This window comes from Crocuta crocuta, unplaced genomic scaffold (genome assembly GCF_008692635.1).
Source record: "Crocuta crocuta isolate KB4526 unplaced genomic scaffold, BGI_CrCroc_1.0 scaffold143, whole genome shotgun sequence".
Lineage (NCBI taxonomy): Eukaryota > Metazoa > Chordata > Mammalia > Carnivora > Hyaenidae > Crocuta > Crocuta crocuta.
This window is the reverse complement of record NW_027529175.1, coordinates 9,095,455-9,115,068: the sequence shown is the minus strand read 5'-3', so window position 1 is coordinate 9,115,068 and position 19,614 is coordinate 9,095,455. Positions and strand designations below refer to the sequence as shown.

At 55.3% G+C, this 19,614-nt stretch overlaps 2 protein-coding genes across 3 annotated transcripts in view; one reads left to right on the top strand and one right to left on the bottom strand.

The window, feature by feature from the left end:
* The first annotated feature begins 6,093 nt into the window (after positions 1-6,093).
* On the top strand, positions 6,094-10,636 carry ARSA (arylsulfatase A). 2 transcript variants are annotated; one of them, XM_077758088.1, is made up of 9 exons: positions 6,094-6,262; positions 6,655-6,907; positions 7,092-7,332; positions 7,450-7,668; positions 7,742-7,911; positions 8,220-8,344; positions 8,432-8,559; positions 8,738-8,840; positions 8,943-10,636. In XM_077758088.1, the coding sequence occupies exons 2-9, from the start codon at positions 6,690-6,692 to the stop codon at positions 9,260-9,262; spliced, it is 1,524 nt and encodes a 507-aa protein (XP_077614214.1). In that variant the 5' UTR covers positions 6,094-6,262; positions 6,655-6,689; the 3' UTR covers positions 9,263-10,636. The 2 variants fall into 2 exon arrangements, with proteins under 2 accessions (XP_077614214.1, XP_077614215.1); XM_077758089.1 differs by lacking the exon at positions 6,094-6,262 and having other exon boundaries at positions 6,283-6,907.
* An 8,209-nt stretch (positions 10,637-18,845) lies between these two features.
* Positions 18,846-19,614, bottom strand: part of MAPK8IP2 (mitogen-activated protein kinase 8 interacting protein 2) — a 9,930-nt gene continuing 9,161 nt past the window's right edge. The window contains 1 exon segment of the mRNA XM_077758087.1: positions 18,846-19,599. Coding sequence (XP_077614213.1) covers positions 19,527-19,599 — 73 coding nt within the window. The 3' untranslated portion in view covers positions 18,846-19,526.

Sequence of the window (19,614 nt, the reverse complement as noted above, 5' to 3'; positions counted from 1 at the left end):
ACACTACACACACTACACACCACACACCACACACCACACACACTACACACCACACACACTACACACACACACGACACACCACACACACACAACCACACACACGACACACCACACACGACACACCACACACACTACACACGACACACCACACACATCATACACCACACACACACTACACACCACACACCATACACCACACACACACTACACACGACACATCACACACACCACACACACACTACACACCACACCACACACACTACACACACTACACACGACACACCACACACACACAACCACACACACGACACACCACACACGACACACCACACCACACACACTACACACACTACACACGACACACCACACACACACAACCACACACACGACACACCACACACGACACACCACACCACACACACTACACACACTACACACGACACACCACACACACACAACCACACACACGACACACCACACACGACACACCACACCACACACACTACACACACTACACACGACACACCACACACACACAACCACACACACGACACACCACACACGACACACCACACCACACACACTACACACACTACACACGACACACCACACACACACAACCACACACACGACACACCACACACGACACACCACACCACACACACTACACACACTACACACGACACACCACACACACACAACCACACACACGACACACCACACACGACACACCACACCACACACACTACACACACTACACACGACACACCACACACACACAACCACACACACGACACACCACACACGACACACCACACCACACACACTACACACACTACACACGACACACCACACACACACAACCACACACACGACACACCACACACGACACACCACACCACACACACTACACACACTACACACGACACACCACACACACACAACCACACACACGACACACCACACACGACACACCACACCACACACACTACACACACTACACACGACACACCACACACACACAACCACACACACGACACACCACACACGACACACCACACCACACACACTACACACACTACACACGACACACCACACACACACAACCACACACACGACACACCACACACGACACACCACACCACACACACTACACACACTACACACGACACACCACACACACACAACCACACACACGACACACCACACACGACACACCACACCACACACACTACACACACTACACACGACACACCACACACACACAACCACACACACGACACACCACACACGACACACCACACCACACACACTACACACACTACACACGACACACCACACACACACAACCACACACACGACACACCACACACGACACACCACACCACACACACTACACACACTACACACGACACACCACACACACACAACCACACACACGACACACCACACACGACACACCACACCACACACACTACACACACTACACACGACACACCACACACACACAACCACACACACGACACACCACACACGACACACCACACCACACACACTACACACACTACACACGACACACCACACACACACAACCACACACACGACACACCACACACGACACACCACACCACACACACTACACACACTACACACGACACACCACACACACACAACCACACACACGACACACCACACACGACACACCACACCACACACACTACACACACTACACACGACACACCACACACACACAACCACACACACGACACACCACACACGACACACCACACCACACACACTACACACACTACACACGACACACCACACACACACAACCACACACACGACACACCACACACGACACACCACACCACACACACTACACACACTACACACGACACACCACACACACACAACCACACACACGACACACCACACACGACACACCACACCACACACACTACACACACTACACACGACACACCACACACACACAACCACACACACGACACACCACACACGACACACCACACCACACACACTACACACACTACACACGACACACCACACACACACAACCACACACACGACACACCACACACGACACACCACACCACACACACTACACACACTACACACGACACACCACACACACCACACACGACACATCACACCACACACACTACACACCACACACACACACACACCATACACCACACACACATACACACTACACACCACACACACACTACACACCACACCACACACACTACACACCACACACACCACACACACCACACACACACTACACACACTACACACGACACACCACACACACTACACACACTACACACGACACACCACACACACTACACACACTACACACGACACACCACACACACTACACACACTACACACGACACACCACACACACTACACACACTACACACGACACACCACACACACTACACACACTACACACGACACACCACACACACTACACACACTACACACGACACACCACACACACTACACACACTACACACGACACACCACACACACTACACACACTACACACGACACACCACACACACTACACACACTACACACGACACACCACACACACTACACACACTACACACGACACACCACACACACTACACACACTACACACGACACACCACACACACTACACACACTACACACGACACACCACACACACTACACACACTACACACGACACACCACACACACTACACACACTACACACGACACACCACACACACTACACACACTACACACGACACACCACACACACTACACACACTACACACGACACACCACACACACTACACACACTACACACGACACACCACACACACTACACACACTACACACGACACACCACACACACTACACACACTACACACGACACACCACACACACTACACACACTACACACGACACACCACACACACTACACACACTACACACGACACACCACACACACTACACACACTACACACGACACACCACACACACTACACACACTACACACGACACACCACACACACTACACACACTACACACGACACACCACACACACTACACACACTACACACGACACACCACACACACTACACACACTACACACGACACACCACACACACTACACACACTACACACGACACACCACACACACTACACACACTACACACGACACACCACACACACTACACACACTACACACGACACACCACACACACTACACACACTACACACGACACACCACACACACTACACACACTACACACGACACACCACACACACTACACACACTACACACGACACACCACACACACTACACACACTACACACGACACACCACACACACTACACACACTACACACGACACACCACACACACTACACACACTACACACGACACACCACACACACTACACACACTACACACGACACACCACACACACTACACACACTACACACGACACACCACACACACTACACACACTACACACGACACACCACACACACTACACACACTACACACGACACACCACACACACTACACACACTACACACGACACACCACACACACTACACACACTACACACGACACACCACACACACTACACACACTACACACGACACACCACACACACTACACACACTACACACGACACACCACACACACTACACACACTACACACGACACACCACACACACTACACACACTACACACGACACACCACACACACTACACACACTACACACGACACACCACACACACTACACACACTACACACGACACACCACACACACTACACACACTACACACGACACACCACACACACTACACACACTACACACGACACACCACACACACTACACACACTACACACGACACACCACACACACTACACACACTACACACGACACACCACACACACTACACACACTACACACGACACACCACACACACTACACACACTACACACGACACACCACACACACACACTACATACGACACATCACACCACACACACTACACACCACACACGCCACACACACCACACACACTACACACACCACACCACACACACACACTACACATGACACACCACACACACCACACCACACACACACTACACACCACACCACACACACTACACACACACACTACACACCACACACACCACACACACTACACACACACACTACACACAACACATCACACACACCACACACACACAGTACACACACACTACACACACTACACACCACACACACACACTACACACGACACATCACACACCACACACACCATACACCACACACACACACTACACACGACACATCACACACACCACACACACTACACACACACACGACACACCACACACCACACAGCACACACACACACACTACACACACACACGACACACCACACACCACACACCACACACTACACACACACACTACACACACTACACACCACACACCACACACCACACACACTACACACCACACACACTACACACACACACGACACACCACACACACACAACCACACACACGACACACCACACACGACACACCACACACACTACACACGACACACCACACACATCATACACCACACACACACTACACACCACACACCACACACCACACACACACTACACACGACACACCACACACACCACACACACTACACACCACACACACACCACACACACACACTACACACACCACACCACACACACACATACCACACACACACTACACACACATCACACACACACTACACACCATACACACAACCACACACACACGGCACACACTACACAACCACACACACGACACACACTACACACCACACACACACCACACACACCACACGCCACACACACTACACACAACACACAGCACACACACATACACACTACACACCACACACGCCACACACACATACACACAACACACACCACACACACCACACACACTACACACCACACACACCATACACACATACACACTACACACCACACACACCACACACACCACACACACTACACTTTCAAACAGACATACCACACACACATCACACATACCGCACACACACACTACACACACACCAGACACAACCAAACACACATCACATACCACACACACACTACACACACCACACACACCCAAACACACATACCACACACACATCACACATATCGCGCACACACACACTATACACACACCACACACAACCAAACACACATACCACACACCACACACACTACACACGACCAAACACACATACCACACACACATCAGACATACTGCGTGCGTGCGCACACACACTATACACACACCGCACACAACCAAACACACATACTACACACACATACTGCACAGTACACACACACCACACACACACTACACACACACCGCACACAACCAAACACACATACTGCACAGTACACAGACACTACACACACACCGCACACAACCAAACACACATACTACACACACATACTGCACAGTACACACACACCACACACACACCGCACACAACCAAACACATACTACACACACATACTGCACACTACACAGACACTACACACACACCGCACACAACCAAACACACATACTACACACACACACTGCACAGTACACACACACCACATACAGCCAAACACATACAACACAACACACACAACATACAGCCAAACACACATAATGCACACATGCAAACCACACCGCACACAACCAAACACACATACCACACGCACACACCACACAGTATGCACACACATCACACACAGCCAAACACATACTACACACAAATACACACCACACACACATAGTACACAACAGCACACACACCACACAAACACACCACACACTCACACACACACACGCTGACACGCAGACACATGCACGGAGGGAAAGGGTCTGAAAGAATTTGCAATCTCGTGTTTCGAAAAAGCAACAAAAGTAACGTGGAAGGAAAAGTAAGTAATGAGTTGGCTCCGCGGCTTTCATTTCGCTTTGCTCATCCAGCGATGCNAGCGCCCGCGGAGGGCACTGCTCCGCGCTGTTCCGACCCTCCCCTCCTCGGCCCGGTACTGCCCCTGTGCAGCCGCGCCAGACCCCGCGGGCCAGTGTCATGTGACTTCTGTCTCTGACCACGAGCCCGAGCCTGCGACCTCTAGGCGAAGAGGGTCGGATCGCCTGAGAATCAGGTGTCCTGGTCCCCGAGGGTCTCCAGGGAGTTATATCCCAGGCTACGGTCTCCTGGGTTCTGTTGGGGTCAGGGGTCTCCGGAAAGTCCGGAAGTCCTCTGGGACTTCAGGAAGGGAGTTGTCTGGGTCGGGAGTATTTGGGTCTGGGGTCTCAAGAGGGGAATAGTGCCTGGCTCTGGGGTCTCAGGGGAAAGGTAGCACCTGGATTTGGGGTCTCAGGAGAGACATAGTGCCTGCCGTCTCAGGGGAGGATAGTACCAGGATCTGGGTTCCTAGAGAAGGACCTAACCCTAACCCTAGTACCAGGATCTGGGTTCTTAGGGGAGATTAGTGCTTGGATCTAGGGTCTCTGGGTTAGAGCTCTCTGGAGCCAGTTTGCTTTCCTTCCCAAGGGTCTCTTGTGACAGGCCCATCTGTGCTGTGTGCCATGGTGGCACTGTGGGCCCTCGCTCTGGCCTTCGCCATAGGCCTGGCCACTGCTGGCCCACCTAACATCATGCTGATCTTTGCTGATGACCTGGGATATGGGGACCTGGGCTCCTACGGGCACCCCAGCTCCAGCACCCCCAACCTGGACCAGCTGGCCGCAGGGGGGCTGCGCTTCACCGACTTCTACGTGCCCGTGTCTCTGTGCACACCCTCCCGGTAAGTGAGGGGGGCAGGGGAGCCCATACAGCATCTCCCAGATTCACTCTAGGGGAAGCAGAAGGCTCTGTCTCTTGGGAGAAGTTCATGCTTCTTGATCTTTCTCCCCTATCTTTCCTCCTCCACGTGCCCGCTTCAGCCTTAACTTCTCTCTGTCTCACGGACTCTGTGACTTGTCCTATAGGGCTGCCCTCCTGACCGGCCGACTCCCAGTTCGGATGGGCCTGTACCCTGGAGTTCTGGAGCCCAGCTCCCGAGGGGGCCTGCCCCTGGATGAGGTGACCCTGGCTGAGGTCCTGGCTGCCCGAGGCTACCTCACAGGGATAGCTGGCAAGTGGCACCTTGGGGTGGGCCCTGAGGGGGCCTTTCTGCCCCCTCACCAGGGCTTCCATCGATTCCTGGGCATCCCATACTCCCATGACCAGGTAGGAACCTACAGGGCCCTCAGCTACCCTCCTACCTACTTCCCACCAATCCCCTTCCCCTTGACCCCTTGAGCCCCACCCCACAGCCCAGACTCCTGAATGGAACTGCTCTGCCAGGGCCCTTGCCAGAACCTGACCTGCTTTCCACCGTCCACCCCCTGTGATGGCAGCTGTGACCAGGGTCTGGTCCCTATCCCGCTGTTGGCCAACCTGTCTGTGGAGGCACAGCCCCCCTGGCTGCCTGGACTTGAGGCCCGCTATGTGGCTTTCGCCCGTGACCTCATGGCTGATGCCCAGCGCCAAGGCCGGCCATTTTTCCTGTACTACGCCTCTCACGTGAGTGACCTTGACCCACCCCCTGGGCTGCCCCTGACTCCTACCCAGTGCTAACTCCTATCTCTGCCCACAGCACACCCACTACCCCCAGTTCAGTGGGCAGAGCTTCTCAGGGCGCTCAGGCCGAGGGCCATTCGGGGACTCCCTGATGGAGCTGGATGCAGCGGTGGGGGCTCTGATGACAGCGGTGGGGGACCTGGGGCTGCTCGGAGAGACGCTGGTCATCTTCACTGCAGACAACGGGTTTGCTGGCAGGGGGTGGGGAAATGCTGGTTAGTCCCTCACCGACAGGTCACTGGGGTCTTCCCATCCTGACTACTAGCTGAGGACACGGTGGGATAAGGGTGTCTAGGGAGATGGTGTATCATGGGGACCCGCAGGGCATGTGGGAGGCTGGGGGCCGCAAGTACATGGAGGTGCTGGTCTTGGTAGGACACAGAGGGGGCAGGCACATTCTGGCCACTTTTGTGCACAGTGTGTAACTCTAGGGCTGGGCTCACCAGGGCTCACCCTGAACTCCCCATCACCGACGACCTCCTTGTATGTCCCAGGCCTGAGACAATGAGAATGTCCCATGGCGGCTGCTCTGGCCTCCTTCGCTGCGGAAAGGGGACCACCTTTGACGGGGGCGTCCGAGAGCCTGCCTTGGCCTTCTGGCCGGGCCACATCGCTCCCGGTCAGTCTTTAGGCCCCCTCCCCATGAACCCCTGGCCCCACTTCTCCCACCCTGACGGCACCTGGAGTGATCACCCTCTGCCTCCAGGTGTGACCCATGAGCTGGCCAGCTCCTTGGACCTGCTGCCAACCCTGGCAGCCCTGACCGAGGCCCCTCTGCCCAACGTCACCTTGGATGGGGTTGACCTCAGCCCCCTGCTACTGGGCACAGGCAAGGTAGGGCTACCGCCTCGCAGACCCTCTGGCAAGTGGCCCCAAGTGATGCTGCCAGTGGGGTTCCCAGGTGGGCAAGGGGGCAGCGACGCATCCAGGGCCCAGGCTGATGGCTCTGGGTAGGTGCACACCGGTGCTGGAGGGCCCCTCCCCACCCTGTGATCCCTGACTTTGCCCCCAGAGCCCCCGGCAGTCTCTCTTCTTCTACTCGGCCTATCCGGACGAGGTCCACGGGGTCTTTGCTGTGCGGAGTGGGAAGTACAAAGCTCACTTCTTCACCCAGGGTAATTTCCTCTCCCCTGGCCCTGCTGACCCCCTTGTCGCCCCAGAGCCTGGCCCCTCCTCTCCCTCTCGCCTTTTGCACAGACACGTCCCCCCCTCCCCAGGCTCCGCCCACAGCGACACCACTGCGGACCCTGCATGCCACGCCTCTAGTCCTCTGACTGCCCATGAGCCCCCGCTGCTCTTCGACCTGTCTGAGGACCCTGGTGAGAACTACAACCTTCTGGGAGGCGTGGCTGAGGTCGGGCCGGAGACTCTGCAGGCACTAAAGCAGCTTCAGCTGCTCAAGGCTCAGTTTGATGCTACCGTGACCTTCAGCCCCAGCCAGATGGCCAGGGGTGAGGACCCTGCGCTGCAGATCTGCTGTCAGCCTGGCTGCACCCCCTGGCCATCCTGCTGCCACTGCCCAGAGCCCCAGCCCTGACAGCACTGCTGCAGGCCAGCGGGGGGCCCTTGCCGGAACCGGGCACGCGATGGTTCACTGCTGCTGAGCGGGTGTGTGGACGCGGTTTGTACCTGATAATGCTAATGATACCAGCTGGTACTTACAGGTGTGATAATTCCACTAATCCTTGTGATAACCCCGAGGTAGGTGCTGTTCTGACTGTGTTAAAATGAGGAAACTGAGGCACAGAGCGATCCAGCGACTTGTCTGAGGTCACCCAGCCAGTAAGAGTTTGGGCTGGGAGAGCCCAAGCTCCAGGCTCCAGGAGCTGCCCCACAACCTTTGTGATGTGTGTGTTAGTGCACGCAAGCTCGGGTCCCGAGTGTGAGCGTATCCCTTCACGCGGAGCCATGCTAAGTGCCTTTGTGTGTCAGGAAGAGCGTGGGGTGGGTGTGAGGGGGTGGTGGGCAGAAGACCCTGAGGTTGCCGAGCCCCCGTGAAAACCAGGTGGCCCCTGGCGGAGGCGTGCTTGGAGGCTCCAGAACTAGAGCAGGGGCTCTTAGCAGAAACCTGCCTGAAGGTGGGTGATGGGTTGTACATTCCCGGTGTGGATATGGGGAGACAGACCCCTGAGGTGGCCCCCCAGCCCCTGCCTCTGCCCCTTCCAGAGCTCTGCATTTTCCACTCTCCCACACATTTCCTGGCTCCTGGCTTCTCCTTTGACTTCATACAAGCATTCTCCACCCGGCAGACAAAGGCAGACATCAGGTTTGGTTCCTGCTCAAAACTCTGCAGACTTCCCATCGTTGAATCAAATTCAGACGGCTCAGGTGCCCTCTGAGGCCTGCCCTGCTCCGCACCCAGTACCTCTCAGCCCTCAGTCCTGGCATGCTGGCCTGGCTGTCCCCTTGGGAGGCCAGCAGAGAGGACTCACATAGCCGCGTGTAGCCCACGCAGAGTCACCCTGCCGATGGCAGGTCCCTGTGTGCCTCCAGGGCTGCACCGTAGCCTCCGTGTTCCCTCAGTGCTGGCTCAAAGAGAAGAGCGTAGTCTGGGTGCTCAAAGCTCACAAGGCAGCTGTCCCCTTCCCTAATAGGCCCCCGCTGTTTCAGTGCTCGTCAGAGGCCCGTGGACTAGGAGGTGCAGCCTCTCCCTGACCCAGTCTGAGCCAGTCACAATCCAGTCCAATGAGTGGTCCAGGAATGGCGTGTAGCTAAGAGTCCCGGTCAGTGAAAGGTTGGGGCCGGTCCATCAGGATCCCTGGGTCCCCTCCAGCATTCTTACCCTGGGGGGCAGTGAGGATGGGGCAGTGCTGTCTCTGCCCCCAACCAGACATTGTGCAGTTACTAAACCGGTGTCCCCAGCCACTACCTCCAGAACTCACAGTATAATAAACCCTACCTGTTTAAGCAAGTGCTGGTGGGTTTTGTTACTTTCAGCCAAAAGATGTCTTACTGGAATGAGCTGTGTGAATGGGATGTATGGCAGCCACGTGTACGAGACACGTGACCTGGAGAGTGAGCCTGTGGTGTCAGGTGCAGTGTGCTGAGGCCCACTCTGTGTTCTCCGTGTGGCCCTCCCACCCCTTCTGGTCTGGTTTGGGGCTACACTGACCATGCCCTAGATCCTCCTGTGTCTCAGGGCTGCCCCCATAGGGGAGTGGTTTCCTTGGGGGCCCTTGCAGCCACTGACGCTGGCATCAGGAGGGCCCACGTGCATGTGTGGTCAGAGTGGAGGCACTGGCCCCAGACGGGCTGGCCGCGCCGGCTCCCCGCAGCCTGCAGCTTCTCTTCCAGCGCGGCACACAGTCACCTCAAGGTGCCGTGGTTTGAGTGAGGACTGAGGAACTGAGGCAGGCGCGATCTGTGCGTGACATCATCCGAAGACCAAACACTCAACAAGAACCACACAAATGCTAATACCCAGGCACAACACCAGGCCTGCCGCCCACCTGGGTGAGGAGCATTCTTCTAGTTTATTCTCCCCAGTGCTGTGTGTAGTGCTGGGGTGCAGATCGCCAGAGGGGACCCACCTCTCCTCCCAAGGGACGTGAGCGTCAACCCTGCAATCTCAGACCTGTGTGGAATTCCAGCATGAAAGGAGCCCCTTCCTCCTGTGGGGAAGGGTGGCTGTGTGGGTATTGCCTGGGAAAGGAGGCTAGGGAAATTTCACGAGCTACACTTGACTGAGGGTAGAAACATGGTGCACACTTACGTTGTCACATGTATTTTATATTTCAATAGAAATGAGAATTTCGCTGGTAAATAGCACAAAGGGAGCATACTTGGTCCGATAAGAGCATAATCATGGGGGGGATGTAGAGATAATTGAATATATCAGGGATGCTTCTCTGTTGGTGCAGATCTGAGGAGGGTGCTGAAACCCACCCTCCGCACCCAACGCTCGAGAGAGAAGCAGATTCACTCACTCGGTCACTCTTCTTTTGGTTTTGCTGTGATTCTTTTGCAGAAATGCTTGTTTTGCATCGTCTCAGCTGCTTTAGTGGGAGGCACCTTCCTCATACAGTCAGTTGTGTGTGCACGCACATGCCTGTGTTTACACACACACTTGCAACCATGCACAGAGATGCACGCATACTAGCACGTATGTGTGAGCATGTAGCACACACACACGTACACGTTTGTGCACACTCTTGTCATGGCCCAAATGCTATCTGCAATGTCCCTGCACTTCACTTTCTTCTCTGCTATTGTTAATTTAAAAAACAGCCCCTCTTCCTGTGGGTTTAAGATTCATCCGTTCACCAGGCTGGCGGCTTTCCATTCCCACAGAGTGACTTCCTCAGGCAGCCCAGTCTCTTCTGGAAGGGACCTACGGAACAAACACGTTGGTGCTGCAGTTTCCCTTCAGGTGCGTTAGGAAGGAAGAGGAGGTGTCTGGAGCCACGTGAGAGGCCAGCAGAGGAGCACCTTCGGGGAGACCGCCCCTCCCCTCCGTCACCCCTTCCTTTCTCTCCTGTCCCCCAAGTGACCAGAAGGGGGAGCAAAGGGAATGGTTCCGTGGAATAATATTCAAATTCGCCTCTTCGCTGAATGTTTTTAATTACAAAAGGGCTCTACACCAGTTAGAGCCCCCCAGGCAGTGCCTGCAGTCACAGTCCAAGGTAAGAAACGCTGTGGGGCTCCCTGTGCTCACTCAGGTCATGTTCTAATGGTAACATTCAATGTAAACTCACTTTGCTGCACTCTGTCAGTGCCTTTCAGGTGTCCGGTGTGTCCCGTCCTTTCCTTGACCCCAGGGCTGGTTAGCAATAACCCGCGGCAGGAGCGCATTTACTTATGCCTCCCCTCAGCCTCCTTGGTTCCTGAGTGTGAAGACCCCTCCTCTGAAAGGTCACAGCCTTAGGGGCGAGGTACGACCTCTCCCCTGCCCCAGCACTACATGCCCCACAGAAAGGAGGAAGAACCGAGTCTCTCGCCTCCGCGGTCTCAGAAGAAAGGGACCCAAGGTAGAAAGAGGGGTCCAGGGTGCCATCTGAGCTGAAAGGCAACGAGGGCTCTGGAGGGAACAGGTTGGGGGTGGCCCGGCCCAGGGCTCCACACCAAGAGTGGAAACACTTCCTCATCATTTTGCAAACTCTAACATGATGCCCAGAGTCTGCCCTCCCTGGGGATGCCCAATGCCCTTCTGGGGCCTGCAGCCTCCTCCAACCCTGAGGGAAGGATAGTCAGTCCAGTGACCCTGCCCCCACCCAGACATGGGTCTCTAGGTAGCGGGGACCCACGTAACACACAAAGGGGGTTGGTCCATCTGCCCACAGCAGAGCCAGGCCGGGCTGGGGGCAAGGACTGCTGCTCCTCCATCCTTGAGGTACCCCCCCTAGCCTTCTGGAGCACCCGTTGTCTTGCCTTCCTTTCTACCCTGGGAGCCTCCAACCCCCTCCCGATCAATTTCCTTGTGGTTAAGTTATCCAGAGTCAGTTTTTGTAGTTTGGTGATACAGAAGGAAATTAAGTACTAGCCCCTACCCTCTTAATCCCGAGAAATGTGGGCTGGCGGCGAGAGGACTGGTCCCTGCCACCCCGGTTCAGTGGGTCCCTGCCAGAGGCTCCGGATACTGTGCTGTGTTTGAGGCAGCAGATGGCGGACTGCTTCCTGGAGGCATGAGGCACAGCCCTGCGGGTCCACCTGTGCCCACCCTGCGCCCCGCCCCCTCGGGGAGGCATGCCTGCCTGGGACAAGAGCTGTGTCTAAACAGCTCCCTCTCCTTTGCCACCTGACTGGACAGGCTGCCTGCCCTGAAACGCCTCCCACGTGAGCTGCAGCCCAGTCCATCCCTGGGGCCCCCTGAGGAAGAATGGGGCACGTCCTGGTGGCTGGGGGGGCGCAGCCTGCTCGCTCTCTCCCCTTCCCAGGAGCTTCCTCGGTGCCTCTCTGCTGCCCCGCAAGTGCAGGGTGGCCAGCCTCCTCTCCACAGCCTCACGCAGGATGCCCCAAAGGCGTGCAGACAGGTCATGCCTTCGGGGTCACCATGTTCTGTCTAGATGAAGGCCAAGGAGTCCTGGGCCCACCGGGCGGTGAGTGGAGTTCTGCAGGGTGGGGCCTCACAAAGGACAGGTGCCAGGCCTCTGTGCCAGGGCCAGCTGCTCCTGTCTGCTCCACATCTACATAAAAGAAGTAAAATCAAAGTTCCCCTTTTTGCCATTGACGGCTGAGCCGGCTTCAGGTAAACCATGGAACCCTCCCCTCGGCAGATTCCTGTGTATGAAAGGACTTCACTCACGGGTGTGAGGGGGCAGCAGCGGCGCAGCTGACTCGGGACTCGGTGGGTGCTACCTCGGGCCGGGAACCTAGATGTGCAACAGGAGCGGTCTTCTGGGTGATGTGCCAGTTCCATAGGACGTGACCCACACGGGGTGGGGTGCATGCTGGGGGAGAGCGTCCATGCTATGTGCCAGCTTCTGCCCCACACGCACCTCGCACTCGCACAGGTCCCGCCACGCCTGGGTCCACACCTGCAGACCCGGCAAGGCCAGCCCACGGCTGCGGTTTCGGGGGTGAGGAGCCTGGTGCCCCCGCTCTGCTCAGCACCNTCACCCTCATGGGGGGGGGGGTGGCCACGGCCCCGCTGGGCGGGTGGAGAGGGGTCTTCCGCCAGGCTCCCTGGTCATGGGGTTTGCTCTCTGGCTCTTCTGAGGAAGTCGGAAACACTGCTCAGCTTGAAAGCCTCCGGAGCTGGGGGCCTTCTGACCGCTGTGGCTGGCTGGGCGATCCTAGAAGGACTTGCTCCTTCGCTCTGCTCTCAGGCTGCCTGTGGGCTGCTCTGAAGGGAGGGGGGACACACTCCTGGGGCAGCCCTCAACCGGTGGGGGCCAGGAGCCAGCAGGTGAATGTTCCTGTTTCCCACCCTTCAGGTGATGGTTCCAGGAGGCCTGGAGTTTGGGTCTACACTGGCTTCTCTTCCCCCAGTGCCTCTGCCCTTCCCACTCCTCCCTGCAGCCCTCGGTGGGGCTCTTACAAAACCAGCTACCTGTCCCTTTGCCCTTGCTCTTCCTCCGGCGTGAAACTGAGCACCGTGCCAGGAGATACGGCAGCCCTCCGACCGCCATGAGGACAGAGGCCGAGCACCCAGGACCAGGACCGAGGGAAAGAGCCTGGTGGGTGCCAAGCAGCCTCCTTCTAGCAGCCAAGCCAGCCTCCACAGCTCATACTCTGATCAGATGGGTCTCCTTGGGGTTTTCTCCTAGAGCTGAATGCTTTGCATCACACCTTTTACATGATCTATTGTTGAAATATTTTCATTGACATCCAGAAAGAACTGTGTTCTCTATATGCGGAATGTAAGACCCCGTGTGAGTGTATGCTTGTGATCCCTGATTAATTACATTATATATTTTTTTAAGAAATAAATATGGGACTTTACTCAACACAAAAAAAAGGATATTAATTATATTTTTGGATCTATGTTTCTTTATTATAAACTGACCTAGAGAAACTCGAACCCACTGCGAGCGTTATGTTTTCCTCCTTTTTCTTGCTGTCCAAACATTTCCAAATCATGTGCTCGTTGGTCTGTAGTTTCATAACTAGAGACTCCCCGTATGAGGACCACCCTCCACTGCACCCAGGCCATTCCATAGTGACTGTAGCGATTTTGCTTTAATCTTTTTGCCTTAAATTTTTCATTGGGTCCCTCGATCTCCCTCTGGTCTCAAACACCGTAAAGTAAAGCCCATCGTATAAAGGAGACTGGAAAAAATACACCAGAATATTAGCAATAGTTGTCTTTGAGTTGATAAAAGGATTTTTCTTTATCTTCCATCTATTTTCTGCAGTTTCCGAAATTCCCATAATGACCAGGTGCTCTTTATAATGGAAAAATAACAATTTAAAAAATAGAGAAATTCTATTTTGAATAGTGTGTATAAAAATGATACTGAGCTCTGACGTGATGAAGTGCTGTTCTCGGCCTGTCTGTGGGGCAGGAGGCCTTGTCAACATCCTGAGACGGGCACTTTTATTGTGGTCAAATAGCCTTTTTTGTTTGCAATTAATATATCTTTCCTTTTTTTATTTTTATTTTTTCTGTGGATGTTTCTGTTTGCATTTGTGGGTCTCTAATAAACACATATAATACTTGAAACAAGACATGTTCACACAGGAAAAAAGGGAGAGAAACAGTGAACACTGTCCTTCGTCATGTTCACTCTTTTTCCTAACGTAGGTTCTGCACGTTTCTTTTCCTACAATAGCATAACAAATATTTTCTGGATTGTTACTTTTTCCATACCTGCCCAATATTTCAATTAGGTAAGTATACCTTAATTTACCTGGTCAAAATTTAGATTATTTTTTTTTAATTTTTAATGTTTATTTCTGAGAGAGAGAGAGAGAGACAGCGTGAGCAGGGGAGGGTCAGAGAGAGAGGGAGACACAGAATCTGAAACAGGCTCCAGGCTCTGAGCTGTCAGCACAGAGCCCGACGCGGGGCTCGAACCCACGAACCATGAGATCATGACCTGAGCTGAAGTCTGATGCTTAACCGACTGACCCACCCAGGCTCCCCTTAAAATTTGGATTTTTATGCTTTCAATATTTTAAACAAGAATGGATAACAAAGCTTTTCATTTAGAATGCTATCCTTAGCTAGGTTTCCAGAAGTCAGAGTCCTGGCATTAGAGTCTTGCTCACTCAGCACACAGGGCTCCGAGGGTGTAATGGTGTGTGTGCCAGGATCCGGGAGGACGGGGGGCATCAGCCACACCCCTGCTCTCTTGGACTCATGTTCCACAGCCTCTGCCGGGGAGCAGGCAGGAGGGACACCTTACTCCGGTCCGAGACTCAGGGTCCCCCCGCAGCCAGGAGGACAGACCACCCAGCAACATACAGAGGACAACAGATGCCCACAGGAAGCTCAGAGGCTCCAAGGGCAGAAACGGGGTGGGGGGAGCGGGGCCTCGAGAGGGCAGAACAGGGCAGTTTCAATAGGAGTTGAAGAGGGAGCGTGCCTGCTCAGGTTTCTGTTTAGAAACTCATGTGGTTAAAGGTCCCTCAGAGTCACAGATGCAGGAAGCCTGGAGGAGGCGGGCGATGGGGGTAGACAGGGGTGACAGGGTGGGGGGTGAAGGTGGCTGCAGTGGGGACTCTAGGGCAATTTCAGCTCAGGCGCCTGAGAAAAACTGTAAAACCCGGGATGTAAATGTAAAACAGGAGCCAGTGGGGGAACTGCTTCTGCGAGTTCTAAGTGTCCACGGCCCCTCCTGAGCCGTGTGGGCCCCCCGCACCTCAGTGCTCTCGTTAGGGCGTTACATTTGCCGACCGCTGCAGAGCGCCAGCCCCCTGACGGGCTGGGGCGGCCCCCAGGGTCGCCTGGGATTGGTGAGGTCGAGCGCAGCACACAGCTGAGCCACGTGCTCGGCTCAGAGGCAGAACGTTGGGGCTCTGCCCCGGGAGGGATTGAGTCCCAGGGAAGCAGCCAGGGAGGGGGAAGCCGGAAGGAGCCGGGGACGGGCTCGGCGGCCCGGGTGAGCTGGAGGGAGCCCCGAGACTCGGGAGCCCCGGCAAAGGGGAAGAGAGACAGGAAGGGAGGAGCGGAGGGCACAGAGGTGGAGGGAAGGGGGGCAGGCATGGGAGGCTCCTACGCAGAGGGGGCCGCGCCAGGTAAAGGGCACCAGGCAGGTCCAAGCTGGGGAGAAAGGGTGACGCGATAGGGACATGGGGAGTTGAGTTTGGGGAACTGAGGAGAGGGCAGTGAGGGCAGTGGGGACAGGAGGGCAGTGGGGACACTGAGGGCAGGAGGGCAGTGAGGGCAGGAGGGCAGGAGGGCAGTGAGGACAGGAGGGCAGTGAGGACAGTGGGGACACTGAGGGCAGGAGGGCAGTGGGGACAGGAGGGCAGTGGGGACACTGAGGGCAGTGAGGACAGGAGGGCAGTGGGGACAGGAGGGCAGGACATGGAGAACCCCCTTCTGACTGAGTGAAGGAACAGCAGAGGCCGGCGAGCGGGGTTCCCTCCGGTCATGCCCCAGAGGGTCTAAGGTCTTGCTCCCATGCGCAGGTGCAGAAGGGTGGTCGTTTCAAACATTTCGGGCTCTCGGCCTCATCACAAATTTAATTAGTGGGAAAGTCTCGCAGACATTGTACTTGGTCTCCTGGACAGCAGAGCTGGAACATTCCCGTGGCCTGGTTTCTGAGCTGCGTGTCCGCTGTGTGGCTAGTCTCTGCTCTAGGGTGGGGCTGTCCACATACCCAAGGTCTGGGCCATTTATTGACTCTTACTGTGAGTAGAGGCAGGTGATTTTTTAAAAGTATATTTATTTACGGATTTATTTATAGCACATTAGTGGGGAGAGGGGCAGAGGGAGAGAGAGAGAATCCCAAGCAGGTTCTGCATTGTCAGCTCAGAGCCCCCTGCAGGGCTCAAACTCATGACCCTGAGATCATGACCTGAGCCAAAATCGAGAGTCAGATGCTCAACCACCTGAGCCATCCAGGCGCCCCAAGGCGTGTGATTTCTGTGGACGGTAGTTTTAAATTTATATGCAGTGAATGTCTGTCCTTCCTGTGGCTCGCTCTTGTTTCATAACCTTTACCTGTGGTCTTCCCAGGCAGTGTTGGTTGCACTGGTCTCTGGCTCTGGGAGGAGGACCCAGACCCACCCTCACGAAGGCCCTACCTACCATGCTGATGTCAGCACCCAAGATCTGGGGCTCACTTGGGGGCCGGGGGCAGGAAAGCCCATTCTCTGGGAGATAGCATCTACACCCACCTAAAGGCCTACTGAAAAATAGCCACCTCGTTTCTTCTGGATTTCTGTGAAAAATTTTTTAAACACCAATTTTAAGATTGAAGCCGACTAACCCCTGCTCTCCCTCACACACACACTCACAAGCGTACACACACACACACTGATCTGAGCTATACCGGCTCCCCCGTGTGCCCATCCCCCAGCCCGGAGTTCTGGTGCAGGTGGGAGGACACACTCAGGGTGACCAGCGCCCCCTCTCTCTGGCCAGTCAAGTGCATCTGGGGAGAGTCCCCGGGGAGGTCCACAGCATGATTTCAGAGAGTACTTCTCACGACTCCATCAACCTGGAGACTCGGTCCCCACCCAGGGGCAGCTCCCGGCCCCTTATCTCTCCCCTCCTCCAGAAACAGCCAGTGTCACACCAAGCAGAGAGTTTATTGAGGCGCTAGACTGCGGGGAGTGTGTGCAGCGGCGAAGCGGACGCTGGTGCGACCAGGACCAGGGCAGGCGTCCTCCTCTAGCATCTGGGGGCTTGGGGAAAGCATCCAGAGCTACTCCTAATCTCCCCCAAGCCCCTTCTGGGGAACCCCTCCCTGCTTCCCCCTGAGCTCCATGTAGGGCAGTACGGGGTGGGGTCCCTCTCTTTGTCCCTGTGGTCAAGGATGGGATAATCCCTTGAGATTCACTATAAAAATTAAAATTCCTTTATAAATCACAGGGGAGGGCCCGGAGGGGATCACCTGGGAGCCTGGTGCCACTGGTCACCTAGAGCCTCACCTTCTTCTACAACCCTCCCGGTTCTGACCCCAAGGAAAGAGCAGAGGGGGAGAGTTTGCAGGCACAGAGAGGGGCAGAGACAGAAACAAGGAGATAGGAGGAGGTCAAGGGGCAGATGAGGGCGACACAGAGAGAAAGAACGGACCGGAGGGAAAGCGGAGAGGTGCGGACTCCTCTCTCCCGCAGCCCCTGGGGAGCATGGAGGAAACTCCCTGGACATCAGTTCCCACGCGTCCCCGATCCAGTTCTTGCCAAAGCCGCAGTGGCTTCTTGAGACATGCCCAGCCCCAGCTGCACCTGCAGCAGGAGACCGGAGGCGGCTACTCCAGGTAGATGTCCTCTGTGGGGCAGGCGTACTCCAGGTGCTCCTGGTAGTACTCCAGGAAGGCGCGGCTGGGGGAGAGAGCG

Bases quoted from the DNA above. Each gene is read 5' to 3' on its own strand.
- ARSA (XM_077758088.1), top strand. From the start codon at position 6,690: ATGGTGGCACTGTGGGCCCTCGCTCTGGCCTTCGCCATAGGCCTGGCC. The intron at 7,912-8,219 runs GTTTGCTGGCAG...TGTATGTCCCAG, and splicing joins ATCTTCACTGCAGACAACGG to GCCTGAGACAATGAGAATGT. The intron at 8,560-8,737 runs GTAGGGCTACCG...CTTTGCCCCCAG, and splicing joins TGCTACTGGGCACAGGCAAG to AGCCCCCGGCAGTCTCTCTT.